Below are 19,190 nucleotides of genomic sequence, written 5' to 3' on the forward strand. Positions count from 1 at the left end.
GAGCTACCTGATCCAGGAAGGAATTAGGGGCTGCTCCCTGGCCCAATCCACAGAATCTCAGGGTCTTCTGCACCCAAGTCAGGGCACACTTGGAGTAGTGCCGTGGCTGCAGGGTGCTGACCCCGGTCACCTCTTGATGGGGTTGGGGGGGAACAGTGGCAGTGGTTTATGGCTCTGTGGTGTTCAAGAGTGAGGACTGTGATGTTTTCTCAGTCCTCTGCCAGTTTCCTCCAGAATGGCCTCTGCCCTGCGCTGCTGAGCCAGATGGGGCTGGAGTACCCTGTGGCCCGGCCCCATGGGAGCCCCTGGCCAGCGGTCACTCCTTCTGGAAGGTGGGCCTGTCCTTTCTTTTGGTCCTTAAGGTCCAGCCTAGAACCCGTGCAGGAAGCTGCTGTGGGGGACTACGGTGCACGCACCCTGGCCGGGCAGCTGCTGCCTTGCTTCCTTTGTTCCCTCCTCGAGTAGGGGGAGCTCACTAAGCTGTGAGAGGCACAGGGCCCTCCCTGCACCCCCACCCCACCTGGGCCCCCAATTTCAGGAGCCCAGTGATGCCAGACTTTCCCACGCTCAGATCCCTGGGCGGCAGGGATCAGCCAGTCTCCTGTAGACTGATGTAAGTGTGGGACACAGGAGAGGCCGGAGGTTCCTCTTGAGACTGGAGTCAGCCCTAGGCCTGCTGAGAACCCCCTGCTGGGTGGCACCGCAAGGTGAGGACTGGGGAACAGTCCACAGCAGCAGTCAGGAAGCCCCAGGTGAGCCACGCACGGTTGGAGGAGACTCAGGGCCTGGGGGTCCAGGAGGTGGGCTCCTCCAGAGACTGGTCCACCAGGTGCAGCAGGATTGCGGGTCCCACCGCCAGCCTAAGTGGAGGGCCGGTAGGTCCAGCTGGCAAGGCCCCATGGGAGTGGGGGACACCACTGAGACAGGCTGCAGACCTCTGGGACCAGGGCTCAGGCCAAGGACTCAAGTCAACTTCATTGGGGGTGGGGAGGGCAAATCAACCTGCTAAGATGCCCACAAGTGAATTAGGGAATTAGCCTGAGTGTGAGGTGGGGGGAGGCTGGCACAAGGCAGCTGTGCTCAGGAGCTTTGGCCCTACACAGCCCCTCCCTCTTCAAGGTGGGGCAGCACCCATTGCTTTGGGGATATGTGCTTCCCTGTGGGTCTAGGGAGGGCTGAACAAAGAGTTCCCAGGCCTGGGAGGAGCCAGCTGCCTGACGTCAGATTCAGGACTCAGCTGCAGTGGCGCCCAGCTTTGTCATCCCCCTGGTGCAGCCCCTCCTGGTCCTGGAGCTGCACATCTGGCTGCTTTCCCACTCCTGCTGGGCCCAGCCTATTCATTCACTTGGCACAAGTATTGTCCTGTGCTGGGTACTTTGAGGAATTTTGGGGGGCTCCAAGAAGAGTGACCCCAGAGCTGCCCCTCTGGTAAGGGAGATCTTTGGTCTCAAGAAACCTAGGATTTGACGCAGGAGGGCCTCCCGGTGTGGAGTGTTCAGGGGAAGCTTTTGTAAGGCAGGACATTTGAGCTGGCCTAATAGACTTGATGGCTAGTGGGCGACCCAGGCACCACCTCCTGGGAGGATCCAGGAGCTGCGTGGACAAAGGCAGGGAGGTGTCGGGCAGGGGCTGGAGGTGGGGGACATAGAGAGCAGCCTTGCAGAGCCAGATGTGGGGCTCCAGAAGATGTCTGGGGCCGATACAGCTGGAGGCCCAGCAGCACTTTGCCAGCAGTGGGGCTTGGGAGCTCCTCTGCAGGTGTTTCCGTGAAGCCTGTGGGCCTAAGGGCCCTAGTTGCTGTCTGTGCTCCTAGGTGGCCAGAGTCCGGTTTGGAGATTCACAGGTACTTGCCCACTCCGTCTGCTGGGCCACCGGCCCCCCCAGAGGCTGCGAGTCTCATTTATTCATTAAGCCATTTACTATGGGGATGGGTGGGCGGTACTGGGTGCCATCTGGTGCCAGGGCAAGGGCAGGCCCCAGGGTGTGCCCGCGGGAGCCAGGCCAGGTCCACGTTCCGGGATCGGGGTTCACGTGCTAAGATAGTCCGCGGCGCGGAGTGACAGGAAGACGTCGGCCTTGCACTGGAACATGGCTCGGCCGTCGGGGAGCCGCTCGCAGCTCTGCAGGTTCCGGGTAACGTCCTCGACGCACACGGCCTGGGGGCGGGGGGAGGATGAGGGGGCGTCCGCACCCCTCCAGCGCCCCGCACCCTCCAGCGCCCAGTACTCACAAGGCTCCGCAGGCTGGGGCGCAGCTCCGGGAAAGGCTCCAGCCCGTCCCGGGGGTCCCGTGCCCACGGAGGGGCTCGGAGCGCCGCGCGTACGGCGACCTGCGGAAGCCGGACAACAGCCCCGCGGCGCAACCCACGGAGTAGTAGGCCGGCCCCGCCGCCTGCTTGTACCACGCGAGGCCGGGGGGCGCCAGCAGCAGGCACAGCGCCAAGGCGGCGGCCACCACTATCGCAAGCCCGGCCATGGGGACGCGGGCGGCGGCGGGCGGCGGGGCGCGAAACAGCAGCACCGGCGCTTTATATCTGCGGCTGGGCGGGGCGAGGTGCGAGGGCGGACGCCGGGACGCAGGGGCCTCCCCATCCCAGAGGGAGAAGCCCCATGGGGTCAGCGCCTATTGGGCACAGGGGCGCGCTGGAGGAACAGATGGTCGAGAGCTTGGTGGAGACGCCCCCTTCTCCCCCACCCCGGCCCACCTCCCCGTTTCTGACCCTGCCTGCTCTTACTGGGAGGCGGCCCCCAGGCCACTCCCACCAACCTTGGTCCCTCCTGGGTCTGGCCTCAGTGGGAGCGGGGGCAGCAGTGCTGCACTGAACCCTCAACCAGTCCGATGGCGCCCCAGCCCCGAGTCACCTCCGGAGGTCCCCAGCACTCATGAGGCTGGAGAGAGAGCCACTGGCTGCACTGTGCCCAGGGGACAAACGAGCAGTTCCCACCCTAAAGGGGAACTGACCAGAGGACAAGGGCTTCTTGAGGAGGCACGGAAGTCTGGGAGGGCCTGGGGCCAGAAGTCAGTTTCAACAACTGGTCTGGTCCTCAGAGCTGATGGCAGGACAGGCAGAATGGCTCACAGGAGCGATGAGGGGAAGCCAGGGGAGAGCATTTGCAAAGGCAGGTGCTGTGATCCTGTGCCACCATGGCGGAGAGAGAGCTGAGGTTATGGGATCCTGAGAGGACCTGGTGTGGCCCCTGAGCTTCCCGGGAGAGGGCAGATGGCTGGACTCTGGGTGTGTGCAGGGCCTGGCAGGCAGCTGTGTGTCCAGCTCAAGGGGACCAAGCAGGCCCTGGGAGGACTGGGCTGGAACCCAGGAAAGAGTGGAGAGGAGCCCACCTGGCAGGGAAGGGGCAGTGGCCTGCCAGGAGGACCATGTGACCTGTGGCAAGCTGTGGACCCCTCTGGGGTGAGTGCACCTGTCCCAGTGCAGGAAGGCTAAAAGCCTGGAGGCTGGGCTCAGGGTCTGGCACCCCAGGCATGTGGGTACTTCCTGTCACAGGAGAGCATTCCCCAGGGAAGGAAGGACTTCAGGGAGGGGAGGCGGACTGGGGGTAGGCCAGATGGAGGCCAGGCCCCGCAGTGGGACCCTCTACAGTTGCCACAGCCCACTTCTCAGTGAGGGCTGGTCTTCCTACTGGTCTGTGAGCTCCTTGGTGACCCTGCATCCAGACAGTGTAGACAGGCCCCTAGAGTAGAGCTGCTGCCTAGAAACTGGCAGCTAAGTAGGAGCACCCAGGAGGCTGAACCCAAGGGTCCAAGATGGAGGGCACACAGCAGGCGACGTCAGCCATTAGGCTTGCTCAGCCACCCGTCCTCCTGCTCACACTTTCCAAACATCCTGGCCACGTGCCTTCCCAGGACAGACACCAGCACAAGGGCCCTGGCAGTTGGGTTTCTGGGCAAGGAGCACATGACCTCCAGGTTCTGTGAGGGCTTCCTTTCCTCTGGGCACAATGTTCAGATGGGAAGCATGGTACCACATGGGTGACCATGCACTGCCCAGTCTTCTCGCCTGGGGACTGGGGACAGGTAGAGTAGCATAAACGTGCTCAGCAACCAGCTACAGGACAGTGGCCCCGAGGGGGGAGGTCATCGAGAATAGACTGGAAGGAGCCAGTGCTCACAAGACATGCAGCCTGCAGCGGTCTCCACCAAGAAGCTGCACAAGACCATTAGGTCTGGGACCGCTGCCCCCCAGGGGCCACCACCCCATGGGAGCTGTGGTGGAACAGAAGTGCTCAAAGATGGCCCAATGGCTGTCCTTCCCTAGGAAGGGAGACCCTCAGACACCTGCGGACACATCCTAACGTCAAGGACATCAGCCCTGACAAGGAGCTGGCTTTCAGTTGGAGCAGGGGAGAAAGGGATCAAGAAAACCCATCACAGCTGCCTCAGCAGAGCCGGTTCAGCACCACCAGCACCTGCTCAGGGAAGGCCCACCGGCAGGAGGAACCAAAGCAGTGGCCACCAGCTGTGTCCTGCCAAGGTCCTAACGACCAGCCTGAAGAGTAGTCCCCAGGCCTCCGCACGGCTAGTCTCTTCAAGCCGCTGAGCCCGTCCCTCCTACCCCGGCTCCTCCGGCTGATCCCAAGCTCCTTCTCCTCCAGGGGATGTGACTCAGGGCCTCGTGGAAACACATCGAGATGTTTATTCATGAGAGTTTTCATTTCGGCGCACACCAAGACAGCCTCAGCACCAAGAAAACAAGCAACAGGAGGCCTCTGGCCAGGCTCATGTGGTTTAATGAGTTTTACTTATTGGATAAAAGTGTCAGTGTTGTGATGGAAAAAAACAACCGCAGCTCCAGTCCTCGTTTCAACCCTGTCACAGCCCAAAGGGGACTGTCCCAGTGGAAACCATGGCCACCCAGAGCCAATGTGGGGGTGGGGCCGTCTCAGGGCGAGGGGGGAGTAAGGCAGTGCAGCCTCACTCCTTGAACTTCCACTCCTGGCGGCACATGGGGCAGTGCTGCTGCACCTGCTGCGCATTGAGCCACTTGAGGATGCAGTGCATGTGGAAGCAGTGCGAGCACTGGCCCCACACCAGCGGGCAGTCGTCACCTGGCACCTTGCCTGCGGGTGGGATGAGAGGACTAGTGAGTCACAGAGCTCGGGACAAGCCAGGTGGGGGATGTGCACCCAGGGTGGCCTTGTGTCTTAGAGAGGACAGGTTTCAGGAGTGAAACCACAGATTCTGCCGTGCAGCTGCCCCAGGTAAACATCTGCAAAGCCCACCCAGGCTGCTCCTGCTTCCACTCTCCCCTCGCAAGGGGGAGCAGCTCAGGGAGCTCAGCGGCAGGAAGAGCTCTGGCCTCCCAGGGGCTGGGCCCATCTGCAGACACACCACAGCTCTGCCATCACCTGGCACCTGTGATGCCAAGAAGGTTACATCAGTGTGTCAAGGAGCCTGCAGAGGTGACCCGCCTCTGAGCGGTGAACTATTCCTCTTGATCAAGGTGAGGTGGGCTGGGGCCTTGGGACCTAGATGGCTCCTTCCTTAGGCAGCAGGGACCCAGTGCAGTACCAGGGAGTGGGCTGGTGGCAGCTGGGAGTGATACAGCACTACCTTCCATTTCCTCTCCATTTCTAGCCTAAAAGGATCCTACCTCCAAGGCCCAGGGCACCTGCTGCTGGCACTCCACCCCACACACCTGGAAATGCTACCTCTGTGGAGAGGGCCTGGCACAGAGAGGACATGCTACACTGCCTGTCATCAAGAGAAACTAGCCTCTCTCTGATTTTCAAGAATCTAGAAAACCCCATCACGCAGCTGGTGCCAGTAGAGCACAATGGCCGCCCCCAGCCATCAGGCAGCTGGTGCCAGCAGAGCACAGTGGCCTCCCCCAGCCTCGAGTCAGGTCCCCATGGGCATTAAGGAGCTGCAGCTTGCTTTCTCCACCCTCTCTTAGGGGTGTCATTCCCCCAATCATTGCCCTGGGGGCCCTTCACGCCTATCAAACACGAGCTGTATCCAGATGTCACTAGCACATAAACACGGTGGACCAGCCGGACAAGCCAGGGTGAACAGGGTACATCCTGTCCACGAAGTGGTTCCTAAGTGCAGGGCTGAACCCCTGTGACCACAGGGCTGGGCTGGTCACCTGTGGTCCTGGTCCTCACTCTTTGACACCAAACACAGGGACAGTTGACTGTACGATGCGTTAAAGAGATAACACCACGGCTGAGCCACATGACAATGCTCTCATGTAGCACCTACAAAACCTCATGTAGCACCTGCTCCGAGCTGCACAAGGGGCTGGGAACCTGGCCTGTGCTCTCATCCAACCTCACGGTGCTCCCGCAGCCTCCGTCACCCGACCTGACAGACAGGAGGCCAGGGCCACACGACTCACGAAGGCAGATGCCACTGCCTGAAGGGACCAGGAGGCTGGTATGGGTGCCAGGTCTTAAATATCCTTCAATGTCTGCTGAAAACACTCAGCTCCTTCCCAATTCGCAAGCAGCCCCTGCCCCACAGTGGTACCTAAACCCCACGGAGCCAGAAGGGATGGGCACTTCCATCTTTCTACTCTTTGGTTTGGGGCAGTGTTCCTCAATCTTTCAAAAAATCCTTTCAATAATGAAACGCCACACCCTTTCTGAAACTTTTATGACAAAACAAACAGAAAATAATTTACTTGGCCAATACAAAACGATCTAACTCACTCTGCTTCCCAGGCCAGGGGCGGTGGGGTGAGTAGGACTCTGTGCCAGGAACCCACAGAGTGTGACACCTGATTTATATTGGTTCCCACCCACCCAGGGTCTTTCCAACCTCAGCAGAACTATGCTTGGAATCACCCCTAACACATTAGTCCCTACAAACAGAGTCTGGAAGAGGGTGAGCAGGGGCCAGCCAGCCTGTTGGTGGGGGTACCCAGCCATCCTGTCCGTTTGAGGGAGGGCTCCTGGAGGCAGCCCGCCGGGGCATCTGACAGCACAAGTGCAAGCTGACAGTGACTCATGCCAGCGCCGGTGGAATCTTCTTAACAAGACTTTCACTCCCAAAGCCCAGGGACGAGGAGCAGATTTATGACAGCCTGAGTCACTCTGGATTCTCCATAGGAGTTCCATTTCAGCAGAGAGAAACCCAGTGTCACTTGATCTGTATAGAAAGCGCCCTGGCCTAGCCAAACACTTTGCTCACTCTAACCTCATAACTAGCAGGTCCAAAGTTCAGACTCTAAACCCCCTCTTCCTAGCAGCCAGCACACGTGAGCAAGCACCGCACACTGGGATGCGGCCCCTGGTGCCATCTCAGACACAAAGGCTCACTGGCCCACATTAGGCCGAGGGAATGGCCACATAAATGCTTCCGAGAACTTTTCTGTTCAGAGGTCACAATCTGCTGCTGAGGAAGTTGCAAGTACCTACCCACAGCCTGTGCTGTACCCTTAGGAAGGGTGGTTTTAAATGGATTAAACCAAGCCAGACCTTGTGCTTCTACTTTCCTTCCCTGTTATGTAAAACCTCATCAAGTAGAGCCAATCACTGACTTCCCAAGATTATATCCCACCTGTTTGATTAAATCAGGATAGATTAGCCCCTGAGTGATGACATTTCCTCTCAGGAGATGTAAAGATTAAGACTAAGATAAAATGATATTTGCACTACAATTCAATAATTTCAATTTCATGGTAAGAAACAAAAACCTATGATTATTCCAATGCTCACAGCCCCACAGTGACAGGCCTGGTCACTGACTTCTCATCAGTCCCCAAGTCCCACTTCTCTCTTGGGACCACCCTTGTCCCCTAGGCAAAGCCTCAGATCCTTTCAGTTGGGTCTGACTAAAAACTAAATTCACTGGTGCAAAAATCTGCTTCTGACCCAAATATATAACCAAACACTTTCATTTCACAGAATACAGTGGGGACAAAGGAACAAGGCAAAAGACACCACCAAGAAGAAATCTGATAAAACCTGAGCGCAGGCATTCTGCAAGACAACACTTTCTGAAATAATTAGATGTCTTTTTTAAAAAGGGACAGAGAACTCGAAACAGAACTGCTCTAGATTAAGTAGCGAAGGAACAAAGTGATCACACCTTGGGTCCTGGCTCACCCCACCCAATAATAAAAAGACATTTGGGGGGCTTCCCCGGTGGTGCAGTGGTTGAGAGTCCGCCTGCGGATGCAGGGGACATGGGTTCGTGCCCCGGTCCGGGAGGATCCCACATGCCGCGGAGCGGCTGGGCCCGTGAGCCATGGCCGCTGAGCCTGTGCTCCTCAACGGGAGAGGCCACAACAGTGAGAGGCCCGCGTACCGCAAAAAAAAGACATTTGGAAACAACTAAAGAAATCTGAATAAGGACTAGGAATGAGGGGCAACAGTAAAGAACTATCGTCATGTTATCTGATGTGACAACAGTGGTGGGTAAAAGTCAGCACTACATTTAGAGACGCAGCTGAAGTGAGTGGGGTGAGGCTTCATATCTAGCATTAACTTTAAAACATCTGGGCAAAAACAAATATAGACACGTTACTCACTGCTCTATGTGCTGCATGGGGGATGACCTTATAACATTACGTTTTTGTGTTCGCTTGAGAATTTTCAAATAAAAGGTTTTAACACAACTTTTTGTTCCACGTGTCTCATAGCGACTTCCATCAGGATAGGAAGCTGTGCTCTTTTTCTTACAAAACTTTTGACGGGGTCTTTGTACAAATATGGGCCCAAATAGCCTGGCTTTTCTCTATTAACTTTTCCTGGGGAAAGGAAACCAAACCCTAGGGACGCTGCGCAGGTATTTCTAGGGACACGTCAAGGCCGAAGGGTAGGCAAAGCTCGAGAGAGAGCGGGCAGGGTGCACTCACAGTCCGGGCAACAGCCATTGAAGGCCATCCGGCAGATGCCGCAGTTCTCGTCGTTGGCCACCCAGAGCCAAGTGGCCACACCGTTCCAGCACTTGATCTTCACCTTCATGGCGCGGGAAGCCTGCGGGGAGGAAAGAGACCACGAGGCTCCGTTGAGTATGCGGAGCTACAGCACTTGTGAGCCAAAGAAGGAGTGCCGCCCCGAGCCAGAGGGTCAGCGCAAGCAGGAGTCGCCGCCGAAGGGCAGCACAAGCTGTCTACAAGGGGGCTGGGGCTGGGACCGGGACCGACTCCTCGGGAAACCAGGACGCTCAAGGCGTCTGGCAACACCGCACTTCTGCGTGGGCGTCCAGAGAAAGGCGCGTCGGATTCCGTTAACAATTGCAAAAACGTGCTCTGCGCAACTTCTGAAAGGGACATGACTGACGGGGTGAGAGATGAAGACCCACGCCCGCTCCCTACGAGGTCACGCCGTAACAACCCCGGGCCAGGTCGCGCAAGCCGCACCCGCTCCCCGCCGCGAGACTGGGGTGCGGGGTCTGAGTGCGGTGGGGGAGGGGCAAGGGAGGGTCGGCACGCCCGGCCCCGCCCCAACGGCCTCACCCCCGCCGACCTAATCGCGCGCCGCCCCACCCGCTTTCAGTTGGCAGCGCCGGCGCCGCGCGGGAAGGTATGTAAACGACTGCCGCCGCGGCCCGGCAATTCTCAGCGGCGCCTGCCGAGCCCCTTGGCCCAGCGCGCACGCGCCGCCTCGCTCCTTGCCGACGCCACCGACCCACAGCCAATCCACGGCCGCTCCGAGGACGCGGCACCGGAAAACCCCGGGCGGCGCAGGAAGTGACGTGCCGACGTGCTGACGCGCGGGCTCGAGCCGAGGCCGATTCCGCGCCCGCCATGGCCGACAAAATGGATATGTCTCTGGACGACATCATTAAACTGAACCGGAGCCAGCGAGGCGGCCGCGGCGGGGGCAGGGGCCGCGGCCGGGCCGGCTCCCAGGGCGGCCGCGGAGGCGGGGCGCAGGCCGCAGCGCGAGTGAACCGAGGCGGCGGACCCATTCGGAACCGGCCGGCCATCGCCCGCGGCGCGGCGGGCGGCGGCGGCAGAAACCGGCCGGCGCCCTACAGCAGGGTGAGTGCGGAGGCCGGGTGGCGGGCCGCGGCAGGGGAACGGGCCGGCGGCGCGGCGCCGGGGCGGGCAGCCAGCCGGCCAACCGGGCTGGAGGGCGAGGGCGCCGGCCGGCCGAGCGGACGGGGAGGTCGCGCGCCGGCCGGGCTCCAAGGCGGAGACCCCGGCGGCCTTTGTCTTGGTTGGGCGCCCGGCCTCATGGCGCCGGGGGCCGAAGGGCCGTTGGCGCGACCGCCCGGGAGATGGGAAGTTAGGTGGAGGGAAGTGAAAAGTTGCGGGACGTGTGGCCCCGACGGTCGGCTGCGGCCTGGAGTGGGCGGGAAGCGGGGGCTGCGGGTCCCTCTACGCGCCTTCCTCCCTGCCGTGATGGGGGAGGGTCTTGCTATGGCCGTGAGGTCGAGGGCTAGCCCTGGAGTGAGACTCACGGGTCTCTTTCTGTTCTTATCTTTACTTTTTATTTAGCCGAAACAACTTCCTGACAAATGGCAACATGACCTTTTCGATAGCGGTTTTGGGGGTGGTGCCGGCGTGGAGACCGGTGGGAAACTGCTGGTGTCAAATCTGGATTTTGGAGTGTCTGACGCTGATATTCAGGTAAGGGACTGGAGCTTCTCGGTGGGCAGGTTACCCCGCACGGAATTGATTGTGGTGTTTGGGACGTAGCCCTGAATCCCCACCCACCTTAGGACAGTGAGCCCTCCCAGGCACCCAAGGGCTAGCCACTGTGCCCTGTAAGGGGCTCCAGGAATGCAAAGGAGAGGTCAAGCTAGAGTTGAAAGTCTGAGCAGTGGGTCAGTTTGTGCTGGAAGACAGGCCCCCAGCTTAGTCTGAGGAGCCGCTGCTCTTCGTTACTAAGACGTGTTCGTTCTGTGGATGAAGGCCCTTCGCCTAAGCTTTTCTAACAGAAGCTTGGTTGAATGTGTGTCGTTTCTGTGTTATTGAAAAACTAGGCTATTTGCCTTCTTTACTTTGTGCCTGTTTTAACGGTTTGTTGGGAGGAGAAAGCCTTTCATTTGTAGAACTGACAAAGCACAGAAGCAGGATGGTGCCAGCATCACTTTGGCTCCATTTGCCTTAAGGCCTATGTCTTATATGGAATTTTGTTCCCTGTTTTATTCTCACTTATTTTCACTTCCTGGGTTTTGTTAGTGTCATGATTCTCTAACTCATCTTTGGTTGAAGCCTCCTTTTGTTCTTTCTTTTCTTTTTTTTTTTCTTTCTTTTTTTTCTTTGATTGAACCCCAAAGGCATTTAAATTTGCTTTCTATAATGATATCTTGGGGGTCAGTCCAGGAGATGGCTGGGTCAGGGTACTGGGCCTTCCTGGGTTCAATTTCCCAGAGCCCAGCCACTTTACTTTACCGTGGGAGGACAGAGCAAGGCCGGTGAGCACTCACAGTGTCTCAACACTTTTTTTAAGGTGGTTTCTGGCATCCACTGGAAACCGCTTTTGGTGAACTCCACTTCCCGCTGTGTGCCTGCGGCCGGAGTAGCCCCACACTCTGGGTTCCCTCTCCAACTCCCAGCCTGCCTGAGGTCAGGGCAGTTTCCATGGCAGCGCTTGACTTCAGGCTTTGCGGCAGGCTTGAGTAGGAGGAGAGGGAAAGGTGAGCCAGAATCTGCCCTGGGGGAGGGGCTGGGTCAGGGCTCCCAGTCAGCGGGCCCTTGGAGCTGGTCCACAAGTGGATAGAGCCCCTTGCTCTGTGATCTTGACCTTTGCTGCTTCTTGGCACAGTCCTTGGGTGTGTTGTAAATTTTCCTTTGTTGAAGAAGATAGCGACTTAATCTTGTGCCCTTCACTGGTGGGCTTTGTGATCCTTTACCTGCATCGTGGTGCAGATGTCAGGTCCCCAAGTGGGCAGGAGCCCTCGGGCCCAGCTGCTCTTGGAAATTGTTGTCCCACCTGTCCCATCCCATACCCCAGACCCTACTACCACTGCCCTGCCCCCAACATGTATGTCTGCCTCCCAGGGAAATACCCCAAAGCAGTTCATACTTCCAGGGAGTGTCCCTGGGGCGCCAGAAGAAAAACTGCTTTGCTGACAACTGCTCTTTCTGACTCTCAGGAACTCTTTGCTGAATTCGGAACTCTGAAGAAGGCGGCTGTGCACTACGACCGATCCGGCCGCAGTTTAGGAACAGCTGATGTGCACTTTGAGCGGAAGGCAGATGCACTAAAAGCTATGAAACAGTACAACGGTGTCCCTTTGGATGGTGCGTTTGGGATTGGCCCAGAAAGGCTACAACACTGTAGGCAGTTTGTGGAGCCTGGGGCTGGCCCCAGCCCTGCAGGAGTAGGACCCCCTCTACCTGAGGACACTTTGCATTCGCCCCTTTGTCTCTCTCTTCCATTCTGCCACTTCTCATGCTGCCCCGTACATCTGGACCAACCTCTTGTGAACCCCCATCCAGCAAGCTACATTCCTCCCCTCCTTCAGCTCCTTCCGGAAGATTCACTTCTGTGAAGGCTTCTCAGAACCACCATAGTACACCTCTGAGTACCGGGCTGTAGTCGTAAAGACAAAGGTACTTTTCCGCTTGTGAGCACCCCGGACACCTGACAGACACCCACCTACACTGGGTGAGAAGGAGCAAGGAGGCGCTGGTGGGGCTGTCGTTGGCAACATTTCATTCTCCCACCAGCATCTCCAGGCTGTTGCTCTTGTTGGGAGCATTGAGATGCACAGCGCCCCTTTCTAGTGCTTGCATGGAGGCCAGGGTGTGTGCCGCCAGCAGGCCTCAGAGCCCTCTAACAGGAGCTGGTCCTCTTGTGTTCTTTGCCGCAGGCCGCCCCATGAACATTCAGCTCGTCACCTCACAGATTGACACACAGCGGAGACCTGCACAGAGGTGAGTTTGGGGCCTCTGGGCGGGGCTGGCCTGTGGGTGTCCACTTACCCCGCAGACCTTTCCAGGCATGTGAGCAAGTTCCCTTTTTTTGGTAGCATAAACAGAGGCGGGATGACTAGAAACCGTGGTTCGGGAGGTTTTGGTGGTGGCGGTGGCACCCGGAGAGGCACCCGTGGAGGCAGCCGGGGCAGAGGCAGAGGAACCGGCAGGAGTTCAAAGCAGCAGCTTTCTGCAGAGGAATTGGACGCCCAGCTGGATGCTTATAATGCAAGAGTAAGTCCCAGAGGAAGACTGGGTGGGGGCCGGTCAAAGACCAACTGGAGGAGGACCTCATTTTGAGCGAGAACCTCTCTTTCTCTGTTTCAGATGGACACCAGTTAAACAGACTGGCAAATCCGTGCATGGACCAGGACCCGGAAGTCTCGTCCGTGCTCCCTGGTGGGAGGGGTGACAGACTGGGGCTGTGTGGCCAATGATGGATTTGTTTCCTTTATGTTCTAAAATAGGATTTAAAATTCATGTAAAGGTTTCTTTTTTTTTTTTTCTTTTTTTTTTTTTTTTTAATTCTCAAACAGACCTGTTTTGTACTGAGTTATTTTTGGGATAAATTTTACTGGTTGTTGTTGTGGAGAAGGTGGTGTTTTCACCTTTGCCATAATAAAATAGAAATGTGTGTAGAGCTGGAACTGTTTAATTCATCTCACTCTTGGAGTCCTCACCTGGGCCAGAACTCTGGTGTGGTCTGGCGGGCAGGGGGGACACAGGATCTGAGGGGGAAATGGGGCAGGCCTGCCAGGCACGTGGCACTTGGCCGGCAGATTGGAGTTAGTCCTGCAGGAGGATGGTGGCTGCCCCTCTCCCATCTCTGTTCCCGCAGATCCGAACTCCTTTCTCTCCACCCCCAACCCCGGTAGGTGGGAGGATGTGGAGCAGTGGTCCTCAGCCTGCAGCTGCCTGTGCACTGCCTGCACAGCCAGGTGAGGGGCGGGGTGGGGTGGGGCGGGGTGCCCTGTGTTTCTGCCAGATTTCATATGGCTTCTGGGTTGAACTGTTCCTTTCCTTCTGATGCTCTGGTTCTCAGAAATGTGATTTAGCAGTTCTGACTTTGCAACATAATCCCCTCATGTTTTTCGTCTTTTGTGTCATCAAGGAAGGAGCACTGTGTTAGGGTGTTTTCTTAGTTGCGTACTTGGTGATGTAGCTAGTGGGAGCTGCGGAAGAATATAACTCGATCTGCAGAGAACTGGAGGGGCTGGCAGACACGGGTGCCCATCTGGACCACTCCTGGGACAGACTAGAGCTGGACAGTGACGTCACACGCTTGAACGCCGGTGACCTGCCGTGCAGTTTCTGTGGTTCAGGAGGGGCCGAGATCCCTGTGGAATGCAGGGCACGGACGCCCCTTTGTGCCCCCTCTCCTGAGGGCATGCCTGTGAGCTACTCACAGGGTCCTGGTTCTGTGGCTCACAGGTACATTCCGGGGTGGGAGGGGGAACCTTTATCACCTGATGCTGGGTTGGTTAGAACATGGTGATAGCTTTTTGAGAATAGAGACTGTGGGGAGGGGTGGGTGGGGGCCTGCAGAATGGAGCTCAGAGTCACCCCAGCCTTATGGCAGCCATTGGTTCTTCCGGAGGCAGCTGCCATGGTCTGCAGCTCAGGAGGCTTTCAGGCTTCCATGTTTGGGATGGGGCTGGAGTGAATCACGAGGAAGGGGTGTGATTAAGGGGTGGCCTTTTAACTGTCAGTTACCAAGCTATCACTGCAGATCCAGCGGCTGCCACTTGAGCTGCCTGAGCCATGTTAGGCGCTTAATGGAAAGATGGGTGAGGTGACTCATCCCTGCCCTCAGAGGAGCCCAGTCTAACAGGAAGGGATTGTCCAGGGCCTGGCTTTAGGTGCCATGGTCATGAGGGGTGGGTGTGGTAGAGGTTGGACCATCTGGGCAGAGCTGGGCAGCATCCCTGAGGAGGTGGCCTTGGGCTAAGCAGGCACGTTCCAGGCAAGGAGACTGCTTTCTGGATGTTGGGAGAGGCGGTAGGACATCTTGCTCTGCTCCGCCTGGAAGCTGAAGAGCACCTGATTGAGGGGTGCGCTGGGCCCAGGTCAGAGGCTGTAAATGGTGGGACTAGTGGCCCCTGGGATGGGGAGCCGTGGGCTGTTGGCTCAGGTGTTTGGAGCTAGTGATGGCCAGGATTTGGGGGCTTGTGGGGCATCGTGAGGAGTGGCCAAGGGGTGCTGCATGGGAGGAGGATGTCTTTAGTGAAGAGAAAGTTTCAGGAAGAAAGCAGGCCATGGACAGGGGCCGTGCTCAGTGGTGGGTCCAGGTGGGCAGAAACACCGGATGTGGGTAGGCGTCCAGATGTGGACCCAGACGAGGGTTGCTTTGAGCTGGATGTCTCTGACCTGGAAGTTGGCTTGGGGACACTAGCTGGAGGCGACAGGAGTAGGCAGGGGGTGACGTCATGGTTGCTGGAGGCTGTGGTGGGGAGGCGACCGAGTCAAAAAGCCTGTGTTTTGGCAGGGAGCTGAGAGAAGCCTTCTCATGATTTTAATCCTCAGTCTTCTTATTTGTGAAATGGGAAACCCCACATTACTTCAAGGGCTGGAGGACCATGTGCTTTGCTGTTCACGTAGGGATACTCTTGGAAAGAAGGGACTGGTGAGTGTGCAGCGGCAGCTTCTGTGCTCCAAGGCGACTCAGGCTTCTGGTCACCTGAGGGCAGTGCTGGGTGTCCCTGTGATAGTCAGCACTTCCCCCAAAATACTGGTCGAATGAGTGAAAGGATGAAATAGACTTGGTGCTCTTGCACGTTTTCTCCTTCATGTTCTTTGCTCAGACGCTGGATTGCAGTCTCGCAGAACGGGTGGATGGGGCTGCCCCTCTTGCTGGGTCAGGCCCCCACTGGGATGTGCCCCAGCCCACCTCCCACCATGTGGTATGAGTGGAAAGCTCAGTGATTGGTCCAGGAGTGGCAACACGCCTCGCCTGGCTGGTCAGTTAGTCTTTAGGATTTTCAAAGGTGTTGAGAAGAAAGCCAGCGCCAGGTAGGGTGGCACACCCACAGGGACTGGGGCTTCTGGGCTCTGATGGGATGCTCAGGTGGAGAGAAGCCACTCAGCTCCTGGGTGTGTTCCTGACATTTGCTTGGTTGAGCAAAGATACACGTGGTTTACAGAGCAACGTGGATAAGGAGGAACAGCCCTGTTCCTTGGCAGGTGATGGGAAACCCAGCAGGAGCCAAGGTGCCAGAGTCGTTGAACAGTTGTCACACTTAGACATGGTTTGAAATACCAGAAGAGGAACGTTGCTGTGTCTGTGCTCAGCAACAGTTCTCTAAACAAGGGTTTTGTTCTTGCATGCAGGGAGCTGAGGCTCTAATACAGGAAACAAAAGTGAGAAATTATAGTACAGTCTAACAACTACAATAGAAATAAGTGAAGGAGAACATAGAGCATTTGTGTTCTGCTGGAACGTACATTCCAATGGGGGAAAGGTGGGAAAAGTGAAATACAGGATGTCAGGTGGTGACAAGGCTGTGTAGGAAAACAAAGCAGAGGATGGTAGGGAGTGGGGAGAGGCCTTTGCTGATGAGGTGGAGGTGTGAGCACCTGGATATTTGGAGGGGAGCCTTGCTGGCAGAGAGAAGAGCAAGTGCAAAGTTCCTGGGGTGAGAACGCCAGGACAAGCCAGAGCCTAAGCGTGGCTGGGTGGAGGGGGCAGAGGTTGTGGGGCCTCACTACTGGCTTCTGTGCTGGGCTTTGAAGGAAGTAGCCCTGTGGGGGCATCTACCAGAGGTGCAGCTTGGCTTGAGGAGGGGCCGCCAGGGCCTAGCATTTGGAGACTGACGTGGGTGACATCCACAGACAACGACTGAAAAAGCAGAGAGGATGGAGTAGGCTTTTGTGTTTTTGTTTCAATGTGTATGGAATGTGAAGTACTCTTAAAAGCACTAGTTTTTTAACTGAAAAAAAAAAACACATTCAGTCAGTACAAAAGGGTAATGATGTAAACAATCACCTTCCCAACGTTGTCCAGACGAGACCCTTGTTACTTTAGGATTTTTTTTTTTAATGAGAGCTTTATTAACGTGTAACTGACATACTATAGAGCTAACCCAGTTACAGTAATTTTACTACATTCACAGAGTCACAAATCCACTACCACATTCAAATTCCAGAATATTCTCATTACCCCAAAAAGAAACCCATTAGCTATCATGCCTCAGTTCCCCTCTCTTAGCCTCCACTTGTCCACTTTCCGTCTCTGTGGATTTGCCTGTTCTGGACATTTCATACAAATTGATTTATACAATATGTGACCTTAGTGTCTGGCTTCTTTACTCAGCATAATGTCTTTGAGGTTCATCGTTGTTATAGCCTGTGTTAGTATCCAGTCCTTTATCTTTTGCCAAATATCCTATGGTGGTTATTTCACATTTTGTTTTATCCGTTCATCAGTTGATAGATATTTGGGTTGTATCTACTTTTTGGCTATTGAAATAATGCTGCTGTGAGCATCTATGTACACATTTTTATGTGGAGGTAGTTTTCAGTTCCTGTGGAGTGGAATTGCTGGGTCATAAAGCAACTAAGTTTAACTTTTTGAGGAGTCGTGGATCTTTCCACAGCAGCTGCACCATCTTGCATTCCAGACAGCAGTGATAAGGGCTCCAACTTCCCCACTTTCTTGCCAGTAGTTGCCGTCTATTTTTTTATTTTAGCCATCTATAGGGTGTGAAGTGGGTTCTCATTGTGGTTTTGCTTTGCAGTTTCTTTTCTTTATAATCTTTCTTTTTTTAAATGTCTGGATTGAATAATAGTTATCATGGATAACACGTTCCTCCCTGGACAATTTGGAGGCCTTTCCTTGCAAACACTCATAGCCTAAATGGAATTGAATGTCCTGTTACTATCACCAACATTCATCACATTCAACAAAATAAAATCGTAAAAGGTTGATTTAGTTGAACATGAGTACCTGTACTCCAGTTTTATAAAGATGAATACAGAGGTCTCTTTATATTACCTGTATTCTTTAGATTTTATAGAAATGCTCAATCAGAAATGATGTGATCTTCTTGAAATTGACATAGCTAGCATCTTCCCTAATCATTTCTGTTAAAGTCGGCCTATTTCTCCGTTTAACTGTGCATGTTCTTAAGTGTCATTTTGTAATTTTGATATTCAGATTTATAGAAAAGGAGTGAAAATCATACAAAGAATTCCTGGATCCTCACCCAGACCCCCAGATGGAACCCCGTTCCTTTTCATTCTCTGTTTCTTTCTGAACTGATGGAGAGTAAGTTGCAGCGTGATGCCACTATACCCCTAAATCCTTCCACGTGTATGTCTTTAAAAACAAGGACATCATCTTACATAATCAGACCTTAACACTTGATAACAATACCGTTATCTGAACCACAGACCTTATTCAAGTTTAGCCAGCTGACCTAATAGCCTGTGTTGTAAATGCTTTCTCTGGTTCACATGGAAGAGGAATGCCTGGGCCACTGCCTTGAGCTAAAGATGTCTGTAGTCGCCTGTAACTGGTAGTACTTAGCCTTTTCGTGTCTTTCACGACCTTGACACTTTTTGAAGATCAGTCTCATTGGGGATTGTTTTGCTTCGTTATGATTAGTCCAGGGTTATGTATTCCAGGCAAGAATACCACTGAAAGGGTTTCCCGTGGGGTACAGCATGGTGGTTTATCTGTCTCATTACCCATGCTGTGACCTTGCTTGTGTGGTTCAGTAGGAGCTGCCAGGTTTCTGGACTGTAGCATTATCCTTCTCCCCTTTATAAATTTATTGGAGGAGAACTTTGAGACTAAATGAATACTTGTTTCTCACCTCATTTTGCTTGCTGATTTTAGCATGCTATGATGCAATAATTATTATGGTGTTTAATGGTGAGTTTTTTACATTTCCCCCATTCTTTCAACATTAATTGGAATTTTTTTCTAAGAAAGAGCAGTCCCTTCACCATTTATTCGCTTATATATATCAGTATGGACTTGTGGGTATGTATTTGATTCTATGAGTCATAATCTGATAACTGTTAAACTCTGTTGCTCAGACTGTTAGGATTCCTCCTGTGCCCTTTTGACATGCCGTGTCCGTTTTTTTTTGGCTGCGTTATATGCAGCATGTGGGATCTCAGTCCCCCAACCAGGGATCGAACCCATACCCCCTTGCAGTGGAAGTGCAGAGTCTTAACCGCTGCACTGCCAGGCAAGACCGCCATGTCCTTTTTAAAGCACGTCCTGACTTTCTGGCCCCAGGAGAGGCTCCAGGCTCACCTTCTAGTCCCTGGCTCCTTTCATGGTGACTGTATTTAGCAACCAAGATCTGGATATTGGGTGTGCTCTTTGCTACTGAGCTGTTGTTGCATC

At 55.1% G+C, this 19,190-nt stretch overlaps 3 protein-coding genes across 4 annotated transcripts; 1 reads left to right on the top strand and 2 right to left on the bottom strand.

Moving 5' to 3' along the window:
- Positions 1–362: 362 nt before the first annotated feature.
- On the bottom strand, positions 363–2,497 carry NPB (neuropeptide B). The gene is given in 3 exon segments (XM_019940710.2): positions 363–2,156; positions 2,231–2,277; positions 2,280–2,497. Coding segments are annotated over 3 exon segments (372 nt in total). The 5' UTR covers positions 2,476–2,497; the 3' UTR covers positions 363–2,027.
- A 2,230-nt stretch (positions 2,498–4,727) lies between these two features.
- Positions 4,728–9,586, bottom strand: ANAPC11 (anaphase promoting complex subunit 11). 2 transcript variants are annotated; one of them, XM_019940711.3, is made up of 3 exons: positions 9,452–9,586; positions 8,819–8,939; positions 4,728–5,075 (listed from the first exon to the last, which is right to left on the bottom strand). In XM_019940711.3, the coding sequence occupies exons 2-3, from the start codon at positions 8,925–8,927 to the stop codon at positions 4,930–4,932; spliced, it is 255 nt and encodes an 84-aa protein (XP_019796270.1). In that variant the 5' UTR covers positions 8,928–8,939; positions 9,452–9,586; the 3' UTR covers positions 4,728–4,929. The 2 variants fall into 2 exon arrangements, with proteins under 2 accessions (XP_019796270.1, XP_004310340.1); XM_004310292.4 differs by having other exon boundaries at positions 9,432–9,571.
- Positions 9,587–9,675: 89 nt separating this feature from the next.
- On the top strand, positions 9,676–13,475 carry ALYREF (Aly/REF export factor). Its single transcript, XM_019940708.3, has 6 exons — positions 9,676–9,949; positions 10,409–10,540; positions 12,013–12,160; positions 12,733–12,796; positions 12,892–13,069; positions 13,163–13,475. The coding sequence occupies exons 1-6, from the start codon at positions 9,713–9,715 to the stop codon at positions 13,175–13,177; spliced, it is 774 nt and encodes a 257-aa protein (XP_019796267.1). The 5' UTR covers positions 9,676–9,712; the 3' UTR covers positions 13,178–13,475.
- The last annotated feature ends 5,715 nt before the right edge of the window (positions 13,476–19,190 follow it).

This window comes from Tursiops truncatus, chromosome 20 (genome assembly GCF_011762595.2).
Source record: "Tursiops truncatus isolate mTurTru1 chromosome 20, mTurTru1.mat.Y, whole genome shotgun sequence".
In the NCBI taxonomy this organism is placed as follows: Eukaryota; Metazoa; Chordata; class Mammalia; order Artiodactyla; family Delphinidae; genus Tursiops; species Tursiops truncatus.